Source organism: Thecamonas trahens (assembly GCF_000142905.1).
Source record: "Thecamonas trahens ATCC 50062 unplaced genomic scaffold supercont1.43, whole genome shotgun sequence".
Taxonomy (NCBI): Eukaryota; order Apusomonadida; family Apusomonadidae; genus Thecamonas; species Thecamonas trahens.
The window spans coordinates 62,128-75,879 of record NW_013657637.1 but is presented as its reverse complement, the minus strand read 5'-3'; the positions used below and the strand labels follow the sequence as shown (position 1 = coordinate 75,879).

Here is a 13,752-nt window from a genome sequence, read left to right as displayed (position 1 = left end):
CCCCCCCTCCTCCCCCCCTCCTCCCCCCCCCCCCCCACCCAGGGGGGGTCTCTCCACACTCGGACATGACATGACGTACGGGCGTATCCTTCCGCTGGCAGAGCAGGACAACAGGCTCACCATTGTCCAAGGAGGAGAAGACCATAAGACCCGAGGCCTTATGACCACCACCATCCCTTCGACCACGTCCACCATGACGTCCACCACCATGACGTCCACCACCACCACCACCACCACGACCACGACGTCCACCATGTCGGCTACGTGAATGGTGGTGATTGTCGTTGCCGTGGTGGCTGTTGCCCCCGCTGCCGCCACCTTGGCCTCGCTCCCCGTGGTACCGACGTCCTCCAGACATGCTGAGGTCACTTGCTTAGCTCAAGTGTCTTGTGCTGAGAGTCAAGGTAATCAAAGGTCGAAGTGCTTCGTCCCAGTCCCGCTGTCCGAACTCTTGCTGCTGCAGGTTTGCTGGAGTGGTGTGTGTGGGGGGGGGTGTGGGGGTGTGGGTGGGCCTGGTGGTCGAGGGGAGGAGGAGGGGGGGGGCTGTAGCTGGGCGGGGCGGGCGGTGCCAGCATTTGGCTCGCTTTCCACGCTGTCGGTCGCTCGACTTCTCTCGCCGGGAGATGGGCAGAGTGATGGAGGTGTGGCAGGGCAGATGCGGACGATCTAGAGGCTGGAAATCGAGGCAATTGTATAGGAAAGTGCAATCATCTCATGGGTTGCGTCACATGGGTTGAGGCTGCTTGGTGCAGTGAGTTCATCTGTGCTGCTTGAGACGGCGCAAAGCCACCCGCCGATCGCCTACACGCACATCTCTCTCGCGATGGCAGCTTACACAGCACAGACGCCTCGCCATACCCATAGCTATGGCATACCTGCTGCCCGCCACAACGCAGTTGTCTTTGAGTCCATTGCCGGAGGAAAGAGCTTGCGGATGGTGGCTCCCGCGGGTGGTCGCGTTCGCGACACAGTGATTGCGACACACGTTGGCGCCGAACTGAGCTTCCGCGCATCGTTTGCCGCTCACAACGCGCTGATTGTGGCCCTAGTCCGTGATCCGACCCATGATCATCGCTTCATCACAGTCTCGGATGATGGCGAGCTGGCGCTCTGGGATGACACGGGTGGCTGGTCGGCTCTGGGTGAGCCACTCGTCCTCGATCCGCTCGGACGGACGCTAGAGGCCGCATGGTCGCCTGATGGCGCACTACTGGCTGTCGTGGCCGAGTCGCACGGGCTGCACATCATCGCCGTCGGAGAAGAGACTCTTCATCAGACCAGATTTATTCCGATGGTTGCTGCAGACGGCTGCACCTGGCTCAACAGCGCCGGCCTTGTGGTCTTTGGCCGCAACGCACTCTCAGACGCACCAGAGGTGGCCGTCGTCGACACCGACGCTGGCTCGCTCGCTGTCATGAATCTACTGCCCTTGACGCCTGACGGGGCAAGTAATGCTCGATTTACGGCATCTTGCCGGATCCCGGGCTCATCGGCGGTTGCTGCCGTCACCGGAGCCCGCGTGGTATTTGTTCTCACCGATGCTGGCAGCGCGACGGGATGGAGGGCAGCAGGCTCGGGCGCGCCACGATCGATGGCTCTTGGGCCACGCGATGAGGTAGTCTACATCCCATGCGATGACGCGCGAGTGGCAGGTCATCGGCACGATGGCCAGCTGGTCCGGATGGTTGCACTGGACATGCGGCCGTCAGTTGTCTTTGCCCTCAGCGCGCTTCCGGAAGACCGTCTGGCGCTGTTGAGCGAGCACGGGTTGGTGGTTGTCGACGCTCATGGGAAACAGCTAGCCTCCGCAGCTGGCCTCTGCATGGTTGGCTGCGGCGTGGCAATTGCCCCTGATGGATCATGTGTTGCCGGCGGTGATCTGGTTGGCGGCGTTCACGTCTTTGATTGCGACGAGGCGGCTCTTTCTAGCTTGACCGTGTCCAGCATCGAAGCGCCTGTCCGCGCTCTGATCTGGACGCCAGACAGCTGCGCACTGGTAGTTGGCACTCTGGAGGGAGCTATCTTGCGCTGGGATGTTGCTGATGTAGGCAAACCGCGGGTGGTGGCCAAGGCTGCCGGCGGCGTGACGTGCTTTGGTTGGCTCGCACCGTCGCTGCTCGCAGCAGGCACGACTAGCGGAGAGCTGGCGATCTTGGACATGGAGAGCGAGCTTGTGATTTCGCAAACCATTGCTCATCCTACTGGCAAGGCCACTCCGCTGTTTGGCTCTATTGAGCTCTTCTGCGAGGTGTGGACGGTGGCGATCGGGCCAGCGACCGGCGAGATCCGCTGGCTGGCGACTGGATCCGAGGATCAGACCATCCGCATTCATTCGGTGGCGCGCGATGGCAAGGGCATAACCTGCGACCACGCCATTGTTCGGGCGCACACAAGGGCGGTAACGGCCATTGATTGGCGCGGCTCGCCTCAGGCCTCGACGCTCATCTCGGTCAGCGACGACTGCGTCATCAACGCATTCAGCATTGCCTTGTCCGAGACCAGCGAGCAGGTGTCAGTGGTCAACACGGCGCGGATCACTTCGAGCATTGCCATTCCGCAGTGGCATACTCTCACATACGCCGCGCTTGTCGGCGATCGCACTGTTGTCGCCGTCAGCCAGAACGGCTACGTTCTCACCGCCGATATCGGCTGCTTCTCCACTCCCTGGGACGGCGACATCGGAAACCCATCGTGGACTGCCCGCATCCACGCTGGCTCTGTCGAAGGGCTTGCCATCTATCGCTCCGATAACTTGGACGAAGACCATTGCGTCATCGCCACCATATCTGCCGACTGCAGCATCCACCTGTTGGAGCTCTCAAAGCTGGCGAGCCGATCTGTTTAGAGTCGGCCCCCTCCCCCCTCCCTCCCTCCCCCCCCATCGAAACCCGACAGCAATAAGACTCATAATTGCGATCGATGACTGCTGGTGGCCTTGCAGTCGCGAATATGCGGTGATCGGGCGAGTGAGAGCGGTCGCGCGGGCGGAGTGGCCGGCGGGCAGGGGCCGGCGGGCGGGCTGGCTTGGCGGGCGAGTTTGCGGAGAGAGCGACACGCAACTCGGCGGGAGAGCGACAGAGCGAGAGGAGGAGAGAGGGACAGAGGGAGAGAGCGACGACTGACACGCGCGAGAAGTGGAGGATATGGAGTCTGAGCTGTCTTCGTACTCGCTCAGCAATGGTGTAGGCTCTGGCTCGCTTGCCGAGTATGCCTACGATTACGACACAGGCGGCGAGGAAGAGCTGAGCGTCTCACCGCCTGCCCACGCCTCTGCTCCACTCCGCTTCCTTCGCAACAATCAGATGCCGTATTCTGACCCTGCTGGTGCCGAGGTTGCTTCGAGCCTCAGCCACAAGCCCAATTCCAGCAAAGATGATGATGATCACGATGATCACGATGATCGCGATCACGTCCGCTGCAATCGCCGCCATCGCGATGGCAACGATAGCGACGACAGCAATGATGACGACAACGATGTAGAGAGTGATGACGCAGTCGCCAGCGGCCGTCACCATGGTCGTCATATGGATGATCCTGGTTGTGACCCTAATCATGGTGTAGGCAAGGTTCTACAACGTCGGGGTGGTGATGGCGACGAGTGTGCCTCACCGCTGCCCATGCATCTCGACTCGCGTCGATCTGTGGCTCTGATTGCTGCTGGTCGAGTTGACGGCTATCACTCAGAGCTCTCGTCGTCGGTTATGCACTCGCTGGATGACGAGGATGTCAACTACAACGATGACGACGGCCAAGGCGGAGAGCCTGCGATGTTGTGGAGCAGCCGCAGCGATTCCGAGGATGGATACGAGCATGATGACAGCGGTGGCGTTGATCCTCGCTCAAATCAGGCCGTACTCGAGCAGTTTGCGGCAAGAGTCGGCGGCTACGCGTCCGAGTCCATGTCGGTGGCCGAGTCGGGTGAGTCGGACGGCGACGATTACGGCGAATACGACAACAGCGACGACAGCTGTCGACTGACCGTGAAGGTCGACTCGGGCATCATCATTAATGTGGTGCCAGCAGCGTCGACAGAGAGCATGTCGGCATCGCCGGAGCCCAGCTGCGACGACGTCAGAGCCGAGTGGGCTGACGGCGAGACGCCGCGAGTGCTGGGCGACGCAGATGATGGCTCCGAGACTGTAGTCACTGCTGTCTTGCACGACTCGCCGCGAACTATTGGAAGCGAGACCGACGAAGGTTCGGTCACGGCAGTGACGGCCGTCCTGCATGAGTCACCGCGTGTGGTGGAGCCCAAGCCCGAATACCTGCCCGACTCACCGCCGGACACACTCCGCTCCGACTCGGGCGGCTCGGGATCAGACACTGATGTGCCAGCGCCACCGGCGGAGCTGGAGCCGGAGCCGGTGCTGCAGTTTATGCACCTCTCGACCGTGCTTGAAGTGTCTGGTGAGGACGCCGACGTTCCTGCGTCACCGACAAGTTGCGTCTCAACCGACAGCGCGTGCAGTGTGGGACGAGAGACTGACGACGGTTTTGGAGCAGTTGCCGCAAGTCCTGCTCACAACGAGGATATTACAATGAGCGCCTCGCAAGGCGCCGCAGCAACGCTGGCGTATCAGACCGAGGCAACGAGTGCGTTTTGGGGCGGCGGACGAGTTATCTCGGGCCAGGTCGTACAGTTGGAGTATCGTTCTGATGAATCCGCGTACGAGTACGCGTATGCCGAGTCCGAGGTCAAGGATGAGCCCGAGGATGAGCCTGAAGATGAGCCTACACTCGAGCTGGCGTCCGAGCTTGAAGTCGAGCCTGCGCCCGCCCCGCAGCTCGAGGACGAGCCCGAGCCCGAGACGGAGCGGGGGTCCAAGGTTGAAGTCAAGCCTGATATCGAGCCTGATATCAAGCCTGAGTCCGAGTCTGAACCTGATCTGGAGTCTGAGCCCGAGACCGAGACCGAGACCGAGCCCGAGCCCGAGTCTGAACATGATCCGGAGTCTGAGCCCAAGACCGAAACCGAGACCGAGACTGAGACCGAGACCGAGATCGAGCCCGAGTCTGAGCCCGAGCCCGAGACTGAGATCGAGCCTGAGACCGAGCCTGAGCCCGAGACTGAGCCTGACACCGAGACTGAGACCGAGATCGAGCCCGAGTCTGAGCCCGAGCCCGAGACTGAGACCGAGACCGAGACCGAGTCTGAGACCGAGACCGAGATCGAGCCCGAGTCTGAGCCCGAGCCCGAGACCAAGCCTGAGACCGAGGCCGAGGCCGAGACCGAGGCCGAGACTGAGCTCAAGTCCGAGCCTAAGACCGGGACCGAAACCGAGTTTGAAGCCTCGGCCTCGTCCTCAGCCCATTCTGAACCCGAGGTCGCGATTGAGATTGACTCCCCGCCCTCGCCCTCACCCACACCCTCACCATCCACACCATTGACTACCACGCCTTCCCCGCCACCACTGCTGCCGTCCGCACAGTCTCCCCGACCGACCACTGAGATCGCCGGGAAGCCAAGCCGGGCCCGGGTGTTTACCAAGCCAGCGGCTGCTGCGCTCTCGGCCACACCGTCGGCGTTCCCGCCTCGCCAGCCGCTGACCCCAGGTTCAGCGCCGTCGTCACTCGCGTTGAGCCTCGACCTCTCGCTGACGCCAGACATGCGGTTCTCGTCGGTCGGTCCGCCGATCGCCCTTGCCGCCTCCTTGTCGCCGTCATCGCCGCCTCTGGCGGCACACCGCAGCAACTCGATCTTTCCGCCGCGCCACTCCATCCTCGACTCGCTGCCCCTGCGTCCAAATCCGCTTCCGTCTTCCGGTTCGATCCTACACCGCACCCCATCGCCTGAGGCACAGCGTGTCCGTACGCAGCTGCTCGACGAAATGCGCCGGACCCGCGATCCGAAGCGGCTGGACGACCTTGCTTCCCGGCTGGAGCGGCTGGCACTGGCGTCCTCGGCATCGCCGCCACACGCTCGAGACGTGTTTGAGCGGTCAGCCTCGCGCATCCCGCGTGCAGCGTCGGCTGGTCTCTTTGACGACATCGAGCTTGGCCCGCTGGGTGCAATCAGCGCCGACGACTCTGGCATGCTTCTCCCTGCGTCAGCCGGCGACGCACCAGCCAGCGACGACGACTGCGACGAAGGTGACGATGGCGATGATGTCTTTCTTGAGTGCCCGCCCATCCGCATCCCCATCGGGATCTTGCCGGCGTCGTCATTCTGACCACAGCCTACACCAGCCCAAAGTACATGACCGTTACATCGCCGGGCCCGATGTTGCGCAGGCCGTGCTGGACGCCAGGATAGAAGACGACCGCATCGCCGACATCCAGTTGTACCTCTCCGCCATCGCTGCCACGGACGCTCAGTAAGCTGGCCTCGTCGGCAGCGACAACAACAAAGACCTCCATCTTGGACTCGTGGACGTGATCCGGCACCAAGCCGCCGCTGGCAATGACCGCCATCGACACGCCCGTGGTCTTGGGCAGGGCATCAGCCGGGACGAGAACCCTTTTCAGCACACCATTCGCTTCTGCATGTGACGGCGGGACCATCCATGGCCCGGGCTGAAAATTCCTCGCATTTTTTCCTCCATTGCCCACCAGTGCCCGCATCATCAGCCCTCCATCACTACCGGTTGATGGCCGACACTCTGTGAGTGAGGCATAGCCCGCAAAGTACCACACGCAGTTGGCCGCCAGGAGAACAAGCATGTATGCCACGTGGACCTGCCACCCACGCATGCCTATGCCCAGCCGGCTCTCTACCTCCTTCCGCCTTACAGAAGTGCAGTGTCCTCAGTCTGGATCTGGGCTTTGAGTAAGAAAGGCTGGCAATGGAGACGAGGCGACAAGCGCTGTGCAGAAGGCGCGCGATCAGGCAGGCGATCAGGTGGCTGCACGTCGTCGCATACAGGACATGGTGCTAATCGAGGTTCAGCCCATCACACTTCCCGGCCGGCCATAGCAAGTGGCTATATATCAGCGATTGCACCATGACCGTCGCGCACGCCATCATCGAGTGGCGGCGCGCAGGTTTCACGGCCGAGTACGCTGTCCGTACGATAACAAGGAGATAGCACCCGCCTACAGCTGCAGCGCCCCGCGCTCGCCTTGCAACAAAGCGTTGAGCCATCTAAAAGCTCTCTGGGTGTAGCAATCGCCTACTTTACCGTGGGTAGAGTTCATACCATTGTGCTCGGCTGCTTCGACCGTGACCCGAGACGTGCCGAACCCGCCAAGCGATGGATGGCGGGTGGCGGATGGCGGAATGGCAGGATGGCTCTCTCTCCCTCGCCATCTCCGCTCTTTGCCTCACCATCTACCCGTACACCTACCCGCACCCTGTCTGCAGTAGCCAGGGCGCGGCGAACGGGCGCGGCGAGCGAGCGTGGCGTATTCAGGCGAGGTGCGGACGAGGAGGAAAGAGGGAGGGAGAGGGGAGGGGGGGGGGGGGGGGGGGGGAGAGGGGGGCATGCCGATCAGACTGATCTCCCGCTGCGCCAATACCTGGCAGACCATGTACAGCGAGTCAGGAGATCGCGACGGATGCGCCATCAGCTACTCGGACCAGCCTCCCCAGCGCTCTGACCGTCCGACTGACGCTGTGCGAGGACGGCGCGGTACTTGTCGAGCTGATCCTCGACAAAGGCTTGCTTGCGCTTGGCAAGCTCAGCCTCGTTGATACTGATGAGAGGAAGGAGAGAGGGGAATGATCGATGTGATGAGTGGGGATGTCTGAGCATGGACGGAGGGGAGAGCGGAGGGGGGGGGGGGGGCGGAGAGGGGGAGAGAGGGATGTGACGTAGCGTACAACTCCTTGAGACACCGATTCATGGCCTTCTTCTGTGTCTGGCAAGCCCAGAGGAAGGAGACCATGCGACCCTTGGCACACTCGGCAAAGGCGCCAATGAGCTCATGGCACTCGGAACGGGCATCCTGACGCTAAGAGAGCGAAAGCCGTCATACAAGCAGAGGAGGAAGAGGGGCACATCATCATACACATGGTGAGTATCGTCACAACCGCTGTATCCATCCCCCTCGTTGCGCCTTGCGTTATGCAGGGATGGAACGACGGCGCGGCTGCTTCACGCCCTTTAGCTGGATCCGGTGCATGATCGACCAAGCGGCGATCAAGCGGCGATCAAGCGGCGATCAAGCGGGGTGGCGTGGGGGTACATAGAGTGGGTGGAAGGGGGGAGGGCGTGGGCATGCAGACACATACCATCTTGTATACAATGCCCTCTTCTGCCTTGCGGGTGACCTCAATGGTCGACGGGTCAACCTCGAGCACATGCTCCAGCGAGGTGGTGGTGAACGGCGACGGCTTGGCGGCGGCGTCGGGCGGTCCTTCGCGCGGCATGATGTAGGGAATGTGGGAAGAAGCACTGGCGGGAGGAGGAGTAGTAGAGGGCTTGGAGAAAGCGCTTTGGGTGCGAGTAGCCTGGAAGTGGTGGCTTACGGGAGAGGTGGCTTGGACTCAGACTCGGACTCGGACTGGCTGCAGCTGCCTCGGTGGCGTGTTCAACAGCACCTCAGCCTGCGCTCGTTTGTCGCGTCATTTGCCGACTCGGGCGCATGAGTTTACCAGAGATGGCACCAGCTGGCGCGGATGCGGGAGCTGTGGCGCATGACAGCAATTGGCGATGGCCGACCGGTGGGCGCCAATGTACTGTGCGTGCCACACACAATTGTTGTATCTGAGAACAAGGAGATCTGTCGTGTGTGAGACTTGGGAACTCAATTCACAAAGCATCGTCAGCCTCGGCGGGCTGAGAGCCACGGCGGGCTGAGCCGCGACGACGGCAAGGCGTCAACCACCGATCGGCCACCACTACCATCGCCTGCTCTCAGCCTGGAAACGTCATGATCGTACTTGCTAGCTTTGATCCGGTCAGTTTGTCTGACCTCCGCAGGGAGAGGCCCAGTCTCAGCGCCGAGCGGCTCCAAACCCCACGCTCAGCGGGAGATAAGGAGGCACGACAGTTCGAGACATCCGTTGTGCAGGCCGATCAGATCACATCCATGTGCATGTGCTCATCGCTTGGCTTGGCTGGTATCGCTTGAGCGTCGTGCAGGCGGGCGCATCGCTGTGGCAAACGCGCGCGTGATGTCATTGGCGGACACGGAGTCGTGTAGCTGCTCCCGATTGGTGCTGGGCTGGCGGTGGTGGCTGGCGGTCAACAGCTGTCTCGAAGTGGACAAAGCGGTGGTTGTGGGGGCTTCGTGGAGCTTGTGACGGACGGACGATGACGGATGCTGGTGTGGGAGCTGGCGAGAGCAAGGGCGGGTGCGGCGGGGAGTTTGCTATTCGCGAGGCCAATGAGGCCGACCGCGACGGCATTTTGGCCATCTCAGGCGAACTCATCTACGGTGGACATGATTATTTGCCGCTGACCCTGGATCGGTACTTGGCGGATGGGCTACGAAAGGTGTTTGTGGCGGTCATCAAGAAGGGCGAGGATGAGGAGGTGGTTGGCCTCGACTCGGTCGTCGTTCTTCCGTTTCCGGCTACGGCGCCGTCTCTCTTGTTTCAGGCTCTCCGGACGAGGCCTGATCAGCAGGGCAAGGGCATTGCGTCGGCACTGACGGCTGCATGTCTGGCGCATGTGGATGCCGTGCGTACTGATCCGGCGTGCTTTGGTCTGGACGCTTCGCCGCAGTTGCTGCGGATCACCACGCTGCCACGATCAAAGTCGGTGGCCATGCATGAGCGCCGCGGCTACGCCATTGTTCGCCAACGTGCGTTTTTGGTCCTTCCTGGCGGCAGTGATGCGTGGGTAGCAGACGCGCTGCCAGAAGCAAGTTCTGAGTTTGAGGTGGAGTGGATCGAGGCTCCGGCGCTCGGCGCTGAGCTGTACGACGGCGCTGCGGCCGAGAGCTCGGAGCTAGCAGCCATCCGCAGCGACGCATCGATCCTTGTCTCGGACTGGGTGCCACTGACCGGGTGCACGGCGACGCTGGAGGCGCTTGCGATGCCGAACGGAGTGGCATCGGCGATGGAGCCGCACGTCTTTGCGGCTGCGCGCGATCGGGCGACTGGAGCGCTTCGCGGCTTTGTGCACATTGCTGACTCGCCGCGCCACAACGGGCTCGAACTGTACGCGGCAGTGTATGCGACGAGCGCCGAGGTGACAACTGCACTACTCCGGACGGTCTACATCACTGCCTTTGAGCGAAGCGAGACCGAGTTTAGCTACATCTCGTCGTTCTACCCCGACGCGCACCGGGCGAGCGTCAAGGAGGCGTTCACGCCGGCGCTGACGATCGGGCGCGGGCCGGGCGCCAAGGCGCGGAAGGTCTACTACGTCGACAGCAAGTTTGACAACACTGGCGGGATGGTTGTGCTGGAGAAGAAGTTTGATTAAAAGCGTGGCGCTATTTTTCGGGCGAAGTGGTGTAGAGGGCCTTGGAGACCTCTGCTGGCGAGACGTAGTCGACGCCGAGGGCGATGAGGGCGTGCTCGGCGTGAGCGCGGACGCCGATGTTGGGGTCTGCGAGGCGGCGGCGGAGCTTGCGGACGATGCGGTACTCGCTGGGAGTGGCGAGGGTGGCTGCAACCCGGGCGGCCTCGCCACGAACCTCCGAGTCGTCGTCCTCGAGGGCATCGAGGATGATGCGCGACATGATCTCGCCGCGGACGCCGAGGATTTGCAGGCAGTGGAGGGCGGCGCGGCGGACGTGGGCGCTGCGGTCGGTGAGAGAGTCGCGGAGCATGTCAAATGCCCTGCGCTCCTGGGAGATGGCAACGAGTGCGAGCGCAGCGTGCTCCTTGACGGCCAGCGATGGGTCGCGCCAGAGCAAGCCGATGAGGCGCTCGGTGACGAGCTCGCGGTAGCGGGCCGAGAGCGAGGGGAAGAGGATGCGGAGGTTGGTGATGACCTTGACACGGGTCGACCACAACGAGCCATTGAGCAGGAGGAGCATGGCGTTGGCGACCTGGTCGTGGCGGGCGTTGAGCTTGGTGAGGCCCTGCGCAGCGCGGAAGACAATGGCCGGGTCAGCCTCGCCGAGATTTTCTTCGAGGACAATGACGAGGCGAGCATCGAGATGGCCTCTGTTGATATTGTGAGCGAGGTGGAGGGCGGCGTCGAAGCGGACGGCATCATCCTCTTCGCGAGCCACGTAGCGGACAAGCGACTCCCAGAAGGCGCCCGAGTCAGGCTCGGCGCGCGAGAGGCCGCGGATGGCGGCGAGGCGGGTCTCGGGCGGGTGGTGCATGGTGAGAAAGGTGAGGAGCTTGTCGCGGGCTGCGCTGTGGCGCGGGTTCCGCTCGAACAGCGCCAGTGCGGCTTGGAACTGCACATTGAGGTCGTAGTCGGCAAGGTGGCGCTCAAGAGCCTGAGCGAGGAGTGGCGAGTCAAAGTTGGCGCGGGCGAGGGTGAGGATGGCATCGCAGCGGACGGCGCAGTTGATGTCGTCGACACGGGCGAGGAGTGCAGTGAACTGGGCACGCTCGGCTTGTGTCAGGTGCTCCATGCCGGCGACGACGTCATCAGTGTCTGCGGTGCACGGGTCTGCGGTCGGCGGCACTCTGGCGGTGGTCGGATGGCGCGAGACAGCGCCCGGCACGTTTGGCGAGCGCGGCGACGTCGTGGCGCCCGAGCGCTTGCGCGCGGCGAGGCCCATGGCCACACGATTGCGCTCGTCGCGCTGCTTGCGGAGGCGGGCTGGGACAACTCCGGTGATGATGCGGACGGGCGGGAGCGGCGCAGAGGTGGACCAGACGTTGGGCGGGAGCGGATAGACGTGGACCTCGCGTTCGGTGCCATGAACCACCTGCAGCGAGGCGCCGCGAACGTTGGATGGCGGCAGCGGGAGCGGCTGCTGGTACATGCTGGCAAAGGCGGCGGGTGTGTCCCGGGCTCCGTGGATGTGCGGGTTGAGTAGGTCGTCGCGGAGGCACGAGACGCCGCGCTCGATGCGCTGCTGCAAGTCACGGATGTTTTCGACCTCGCCCTGCCGCCACGTCTGCTGCCGGCGGACCTCTCTCACACTCTCGAAATGGTCGTGGGCGTGGTCAACCGTCGCCTGCGAGACGCGCGCCTCGGGGCTGGTTCCAGGCGGTGTAAGCTCGTGGAGGTGCAGCACTGTCGATGCTGGCATGAACGACACGTGCCCGCGCTGCTGGTGACCCGAGCCAGCGTTGTCGCCCGAGTCTGATCCCGAGCCAGAGGTGAGGGAAGCTACAGACATGACGGTACATGCGGTGCGCATGGAGGCGGCTGAGCCCGAGTCTGAGCCCGAGCTCGAGTCTGAGGCTGAGCCCGAGGCTGAGGCCGATTCCAACGTCTCGGATGAGTCGTCAATGTGCAAGACAGAGACGGTTGGCAGAAGCTGGGTGGCACTGACGTCGGTGCCGGCCGCAGTCGACGACGCTGAGACCAGCTGGTCGGCGAGTGGTCTGGTCTTGAGCGCCGAGCGCAGCGGCTGGGCAGACGGGAGGGGCTGCCGACCAGAGGCTGGAGCGGCGGCGGCCGGCTCTTTCTCCTGCGGAGCCCGGAGCACGTCAGGCGGGCCGTCCGGTCCCCACAACATGCGCTCCATGGCGCGCTCGTGCATGTGTGACGACATGGCATCGCCAGCCGAGGTGGCAAACTTTGCGCGGGCCTTTCTACCGCGGCCGCGCGGACGTCGCCAGTCGTCGTTCGAAGCCTGTGGGGCCGACGGCGGGCGCGGCACGACCAAAGCCGGACCTGAGCCATCTCCTTTTGAGGCTGTTCGCGGCCTCCTGATCCGGCCTTTCTTGAGCAGCGAATTGAGAGCCCGGGATCTCCGCTTTGCGGCGGCAGCCAAGTGCGGGACGACGGTCTCTCTCCCCTCCTCCACAGCCGACGACAACAGCGTCGAGTCTGACTGTGCAGCCGATGATGGCCGATGTGGCCGAGGTCTTGGCGGGTGCGGATGCGCATGATGAGTGCGGCCACTAGCATGCTGATGACTGCTGGCGGTGACCGACGATCCTTGCAGCGACAAGCGAGATGATGTCAAGTCTGCGAAAGGCTTGTCCAGCGCATGGGTGACTCGCGCGTGGGTGACTCGCGCGTGCGCCTCTCGCGCGTTCGTCTCTCGCACGTGTTTGTCCATCTTGATCTTGGAATTGCTGGCCGTGCCCGGGATATGTAAGGCGACAGCCTCTGCCCTTGCAATGGCTCTTGCGTCGTCCTCTGTCAGCCGCCATGTCACCCTACCTGACACAGATGGTTTGGGAGCAGGACGATTAATGAAGCCCTTCCACGGGCCATGACCAGACCCATGTACATCGTCCACAGTGGTGGACGTGGAGGACGTGATGGCCGTGGTGGCCGTGGTGGCCGTGGTGGCCCGAGCAGACTGCTGGCCAGCGTCAACTTCCCGCCCACCGAGTCGTCCAAGGCTGGCTGGTCCGGCAAGAGGGACATGTGCTTGGCCTGTGTAACCACCTGCCCTGGAGGCTACAGGTGCAAACATGCCAGTGGTGTTGTGTGTGTGTGGTGGGGTGTTGTGTGTTGTGTGTTGTGTGTGTGTGTGTGTGTGTGTGTGTGTGTGCGGCGGGTGTGTGTGTGGGGGGAGGGCCTGTTGCTGTGTGGCATGAAGGGTGTTCATTGATGATGATGATGATGATGATGATGATGATGGGGGGGGGGTGATGATGATGATGATGGGGGTTTTCCTTCCCTCTAAAAAAACAGGGCTCTTTCTCCCCTTCTTTTTCCTTTCCTCCCCCACCCTCCTTATTTCTGTTCGTCAGCTTCGACTAGTTCAAAATAGAATGTGACATACGCATGAGAAATTATCAGGGGGGGTGATACCTCAATAAGTCTTGTA

At 62.7% G+C, this 13,752-nt stretch overlaps 7 protein-coding genes across 7 annotated transcripts in view; 3 read left to right on the top strand and 4 right to left on the bottom strand.

The window, feature by feature from the left end:
- AMSG_08609 (uncharacterized protein) overlaps positions 1 to 473 on the bottom strand; it is a 1,403-nt gene extending 930 nt beyond the window's left edge. The window contains exon 1 of the mRNA XM_013899589.1: positions 80 to 473. Coding sequence (XP_013755043.1) covers positions 80 to 358 — 279 coding nt within the window. The 5' untranslated portion in view covers positions 359 to 473. The remainder of the gene's footprint in view (positions 1 to 79) is intronic.
- Positions 474 to 812: 339 nt separating this feature from the next.
- Positions 813 to 2,845, top strand: AMSG_08608 (uncharacterized protein; the record flags this gene model as incomplete). The annotated part of the gene is made up of 2 exons (XM_013899588.1): positions 813 to 1,742; positions 2,049 to 2,845. Exons 1-2 carry the CDS (start codon positions 824 to 826, stop codon positions 2,843 to 2,845), a joined length of 1,716 nt encoding a protein of 571 aa, XP_013755042.1. The 5' UTR covers positions 813 to 823.
- Positions 2,846 to 3,143: 298 nt separating this feature from the next.
- Positions 3,144 to 6,300, top strand: AMSG_08607 (uncharacterized protein; the record flags this gene model as incomplete). Its single annotated transcript, XM_013899587.1, has 3 exons — positions 3,144 to 3,332; positions 3,600 to 5,324; positions 5,451 to 6,300. 3 exons carry the CDS (start codon positions 3,144 to 3,146, stop codon positions 6,168 to 6,170), a joined length of 2,634 nt encoding a protein of 877 aa, XP_013755041.1. The 3' UTR covers positions 6,171 to 6,300.
- On the bottom strand, positions 6,178 to 6,690 carry AMSG_08606 (uncharacterized protein; the record flags this gene model as incomplete). Its single annotated transcript, XM_013899586.1, has 2 exons — positions 6,178 to 6,457; positions 6,599 to 6,690. 2 exons carry the CDS (start codon positions 6,688 to 6,690, stop codon positions 6,178 to 6,180), a joined length of 372 nt encoding a protein of 123 aa, XP_013755040.1.
- Positions 6,691 to 7,403: 713 nt separating this feature from the next.
- On the bottom strand, positions 7,404 to 8,409 carry AMSG_08605 (uncharacterized protein). Its single transcript, XM_013899585.1, has 3 exons — positions 8,171 to 8,409; positions 7,760 to 7,890; positions 7,404 to 7,632 (listed from the first exon to the last, which is right to left on the bottom strand). The coding sequence occupies exons 1-3, from the start codon at positions 8,306 to 8,308 to the stop codon at positions 7,503 to 7,505; spliced, it is 399 nt and encodes a 132-aa protein (XP_013755039.1). The 5' UTR covers positions 8,309 to 8,409; the 3' UTR covers positions 7,404 to 7,502.
- A 785-nt stretch (positions 8,410 to 9,194) lies between these two features.
- AMSG_08604 (uncharacterized protein) lies at positions 9,195 to 10,313 on the top strand (the record flags this gene model as incomplete). The annotated part of the gene is made up of 2 exons (XM_013899584.1): positions 9,195 to 9,687; positions 9,730 to 10,313. 2 exons carry the CDS (start codon positions 9,195 to 9,197, stop codon positions 10,311 to 10,313), a joined length of 1,077 nt encoding a protein of 358 aa, XP_013755038.1.
- On the bottom strand, positions 10,293 to 12,650 carry AMSG_08603 (uncharacterized protein; the record flags this gene model as incomplete). Its single annotated transcript, XM_013899583.1, has 2 exons — positions 10,293 to 12,600; positions 12,642 to 12,650. The coding sequence occupies 2 exons, from the start codon at positions 12,648 to 12,650 to the stop codon at positions 10,324 to 10,326; spliced, it is 2,286 nt and encodes a 761-aa protein (XP_013755037.1). The 3' UTR covers positions 10,293 to 10,323.
- Between the last annotated feature and the right edge of the window lie 1,102 nt (positions 12,651 to 13,752).

Coding starts and splice junctions, on each gene's coding strand:
- AMSG_08605 (XM_013899585.1), bottom strand. CDS start 8,308: ATGCCGCGCGAAGGACCGCCCGACGCCGCCGCCAAGCCGTCGCCGTTC. Junction 7,891..8,170: donor AGGGCATTGTATACAAGATG/GTATGTGTCTGC, acceptor TCGCTCTCTTAG/CGTCAGGATGCCCGTTCCGA. Junction 7,633..7,759: donor AATCGGTGTCTCAAGGAGTT/GTACGCTACGTC, acceptor TCCTCTCATCAG/TATCAACGAGGCTGAGCTTG.